General features: G+C 38.2%; 1 protein-coding gene across 2 annotated transcripts; it reads right to left on the bottom strand.

Annotated features, from left to right (window-relative positions):
• Positions 1–1,992: 1,992 nt before the first annotated feature.
• Positions 1,993–4,534, bottom strand: kcnj1b (potassium inwardly rectifying channel subfamily J member 1b). 2 transcript variants are annotated; one of them, XM_016269587.1, is made up of 3 exons: positions 4,219–4,253; positions 3,949–4,092; positions 1,993–3,428 (listed from the first exon to the last, which is right to left on the bottom strand). In XM_016269587.1, the coding sequence occupies exon 3, from the start codon at positions 3,419–3,421 to the stop codon at positions 2,288–2,290; it is 1,134 nt and encodes a 377-aa protein (XP_016125073.1). In that variant the 5' UTR covers positions 3,422–3,428; positions 3,949–4,092; positions 4,219–4,253; the 3' UTR covers positions 1,993–2,287. The 2 variants fall into 2 exon arrangements, with proteins under 2 accessions (XP_016125073.1, XP_016125072.1); XM_016269586.1 differs by having other exon boundaries at positions 3,949–4,534.

Below are 4,534 nucleotides of genomic sequence, written 5' to 3'. Positions count from 1 at the left end.
GGACAGTGGAAATATGCACTCAAACACTCTGGAGACCATCCCAGATGATATCCCACTGGCAGAGCCAGTACCAGGCTTTCTATTGTGGCAGCCCATCCAGATCCAGCAGCACCACCTCATCTGAATGAAAGTGTACATAATTTGTTTTCTCTTAATCTTATGTATTGTTCGTTTAATTTTTGTTGTTTTTTCTGATGTTGAATTGAAGCAAATTTCTGTCATTTAGAAATGATAAGTTGCTTTGCAAAAATAAACAATGTTTATAATTATTTCTTGTCTTTTATTTACAAGTTTGTACTTATAATACAAAAATAAAACAAACAATGCACAGAAATTCCTTCATTTACAAATAACTAATCAAATTACAAAAGTAATGTACAGAACAACTTTCATTTATTTTTTAAGTTTCCCAGCAGCCCCATTTTCTCCAGAACTGTCCTAAAACAAGACAAAAGGAACGACTTATGAAAATTATTAAGACAGGACTGCAAAATATGACACAGCAAGACATGCATACAAAATACTCCAGAAATCATATTTCTGGATCATCAAGTTTGCGGACATATCTTGCATGACAGCGCTAAAATAATAACAACAATAATAATAATAACATAAAAATACAAGTGAAAAAAATACAAGCTATTTCAGTACATTCAAACACAATACTTACATTTATAGAACTAAGTGTATTTGTCGGCCGCCACAGAACCGTGACCCACTTTGTTTGAATAAAAAAAAAAACTCTTCACTGGCGCGCTATGAATTCTGGGATAGAGTAGGCTGCGAAGGATCCATCGGATGTATCCTTCATTTGCCAGAAAAACGGAGGAAGCATTTGCAGCCTTCAAATGCAGCCTTCGGAGGATGCATCGTGAATTGGGACAGTCCTCGTCGCGCCGCAATCGGCCTTCAAATGCAGCCTTCGTAGGACGCGGTGTTTGAATTGGGACAGCCTTCGTCGCACTGCCGTGACGTAATCGGCCTTCAAATGGGTCCTTCGAAGGACGTAGCCTATGAATTGGGACACAGCTTATGAGTGGCTCACTGAATCAGTGGCTCACCCGATTCGTTCAAAAATGCTGAATCATTCAGTAACGGAACTGTTGTGTGTTGCTCGGAGATGTGCGACTGTTCTGCTGTGGCTTTGCTTAGAACTATTTTCATTTGCGAAATGGAGCAAAAACGGCCAATAATGTGTCTAAAATGTAAGTCAGTTAATATTACTTGTTTATTGAACTAAAGTTGTATAAAATCAATATCACATTTGCAATCGTGCTGAAAGTCGGGAAAACATCACTCTTGGTCGTGTGATGTTGCATATATTATATAGAATATTTATCTTTTTTCTACCGCAGTATGTTTGTTCATGTTTGTTTCTTTGTGTGTGCTGTTGGGCTTATAGTTTTGATTTCTCCATGAGTCAGACAGGCTGCACGAGCCTTAACTCATGCGACCTTTATACATTATCCGTTATTAGTCACAGTTTACACTGAAAGTAATAAAATCAGAATCATTCTTGCCAAAGTTTCAGTGCTGCCCTAGTTGTCCGGTCAGCCAAGTAAAATTCTCTTTCCGGACAAGCGTTAATGTCGAGCCCTGTATATATATATATATGTGTGTGTGTATATGTATATGTATATACACACAAATACAAATATGACTGGTCAGTAAGCCTTTTTTTAGAAAGTAATAAAATCAGAATCATTCTTGCCAAAGTTTCAGTGCTGCCCTAGTTGTCCGGTCAGCCAAGTAAAATTCTCTTTCCGGACAAGCGTTAATGTCGAGCCCTGTATATATATATATATATATATATATGTGTGTGTATATGTATATGTATATACACACAAATACAAATATGACTGGTCAGTAAGCCTTTTTTTTAAGAACTTCAAAAATGACAATAGATACTTCTATAATGTTACAAGAGATTTATATTTTAAATAAATGCTGTTCTTCTGAACTTTCTATTCAAAGAATCCTGATAAAATTGCAAAATTCTCAAAAACAAACAGTTTGATCAAAACAAGGCATCTTGTTTTTACAATCACTACCTTATGGATCAGGCTTTGTGTCAGAAATGTATGATTCTTTTAAAGTCTGCCTACACAGGCAGCGTTTTGGAACACAGCCAATGTGTCTGTCAAGGTACATAACATAGCGAGTACTCCTCTTCCTCTCTCTTCTTTTATGTGGCATCTAACTTTTACAGTACAAAATGCCACCATATCACAGGATGTTTACTGCGTATTTAATCAGTCGCTGCTGCAGCAAACTCTTAATCACTCTTCTAAGTGACATTAAAAGAGTCTTGAAGGTCAATAACATCAAATACCAGATTATCGATGCCTTCACATTCGTGTTGGTGGAGAATGAGTTCCTTGTTATGTTCGTTGTGGAAACAACAAGCGCAGTGTGGGGTCACCTCTGGCTCCGTTTTGGAAAAGTTGGACAGGTCGACACGGTATTCCCCACCCTTGGTGCGAGAGATGACGGGCAGGAAGTTGTAACCCCACTTGATCTCCCGTGGCAAGTAGGAAGTTCGGACTTGGCAGGACAAGCTGGTGGATTCAGCCGTTCCATCCAGGAAGACCACCAACTCAAAGTCCTGCTGCTGAAGAGTGTTCGCAGCCATTTCGGAAAACGGGCTGGATTTGTCGATCACGTGGTACAGGGCAAGTGGACAAACGAAGAACAGGTTGTCCTTCCCAGCATCCACCAAAAAGTCAATATTCACCTGATCGAGTATGATGGTTTCCCCCTCTTGAGTGATGGTGGTTCGGAGAAGCTTTCCATAAATGTGGCTGCCAATAAGAAGAGTTTTTCGAAGGTTGGCCACACGTATCTGGAGGCACAGATTCCCTTTCCAAAGACAAATGACCGCTGTTTCACTGAAGGTTACCGTCTTTGCTCTTCTCTTCGGGAGAGAGATCTTTGCCAAAATGAGTCCACACATAAAGCAGTTTATGATGGCGCCCATGAGGGACTGGATGATCAACAGGGCGACTGTGCCCGGGCAGTGACCCGTGAGAGCCCGACCACCATAGCCAATAGTCGTCTGGGTCTCTAAAGAGTACAAGAAGGCAGTCGTGAGACTGTTAATGTTATCTATACATTTCATCCGCTGGGATTCCGACGAGTTCTGGAGAACATCTAAGTCTCCATTATTTTTTGCAAGCAAATACCAAAGCAAACCAAAAATTAACCAACTTCCTGTAAAAGCAGCGGCAAATAAAAAAATTACAAAACACCAACGAATCTCAACAAACGTAGTCCAGAAGTCCATAAGGAAAGCAAAATGGTTGTGATATTCAGTAGTCCCAAATTTAATGTTGCAGTGGCCATCCTTTGTAACAAGACGAGTTCTCCTAATTTTCCGCTCCACAAGGCGATTGTGAATTTGTTTCCGGATGAACTGGAACATCTTTCATCTAGCAGAAAAACATAAACATGTATATCAGTTATGCACATATATATATATATATATATATATATATATATATATATATATATATATAAAAAAAACACACTATATACACACACACACACACACACACACATATATATATATACATATATATATATATAAACGTATTATTTTAATAAATTAATAATATACAAACTGAATTTTTAATACTTGAAACTATTAATTGTGCCCTTTAACTGATATATAAAAAAATATAAAATGCAATTAAATATTATTTTATAAGATAAAAATAATTTTGAATAGAGCAATAATAATTTGATGCCCTACAAATAATAATTTTTCTTCTGTAAGAAAGCACATTAAAATTCATAAGTTGCTTACAAACCCAAACCTCTGTAGCCAATAAAAGATAAATACTGCATTTACTGCAGTTCATAATTCACTCAAACACAACAAACCACACCAATAAAGCACTGATTGCTTTCTTTGCCACATATAAATGTGAAAAATGATTTGCCTCATACCTGCAAACTGAAAACGTCCCAGCAAACAAAGTGTTGCTTGAAGTTCAGGCCATGAAGTTCTCTTTACAAGCATATAACCATCGGGGTGCTGCTAAAATCCTCAATGAAATGTCCTAATCCCAGGCACATGCCACAGTTTACACACTATAAAGCAAAGACAGCTTAGAAAATGGTTCCAAAACTAACCTCACATCAGATGTAGTGTTCACACACAAATCAACCAACGCAAACCACATGAAAACTAATTAAAGAGACACCATTATAGCATACGGGATGGGTTTGCATTGAGGGTCAATGTTCTAGTTATCCAAATTCCTCTTCAGATTCTCCTCAGCAATCAGGGAACCCCATCTGAAAAGAGGAACTTCAGCTGTGGAGCTCCTCGCTGCTTGTACCCATGGGAACGCAAAGGCTTTGCAAAGAACAACACAAAGTTGAATCACATTTCTCGTTGCGCTGATCCTTGCCCCCTCACCCCCTCTGACTCCCCACATCTCTGCATTTGCATTTAAATAAACTGATGTGAACGAGAGCTGGATAATGCATTTACAGTGAAGGTCAAAGTTTAACTTGTGAGTTTTGTGAA

Source organism: Sinocyclocheilus grahami, unplaced genomic scaffold, assembly GCF_001515645.1.
Source record: "Sinocyclocheilus grahami isolate Dianchi unplaced genomic scaffold, SAMN03320097.WGS_v1.1 scaffold53.1, whole genome shotgun sequence".
In the NCBI taxonomy this organism is placed as follows: Eukaryota; Metazoa; Chordata; class Actinopteri; order Cypriniformes; family Cyprinidae; genus Sinocyclocheilus; species Sinocyclocheilus grahami.
Note: the sequence above shows the minus strand (reverse complement) of the source record. Positions and strands in the feature narration are given on the sequence as shown.

Excerpts from the sequence above, each read along its gene's own strand:
- kcnj1b (XM_016269586.1), bottom strand. The coding sequence starts at position 3,421 with ATGTTCCAGTTCATCCGGAAACAAATTCACAATCGCCTTGTGGAGCGG.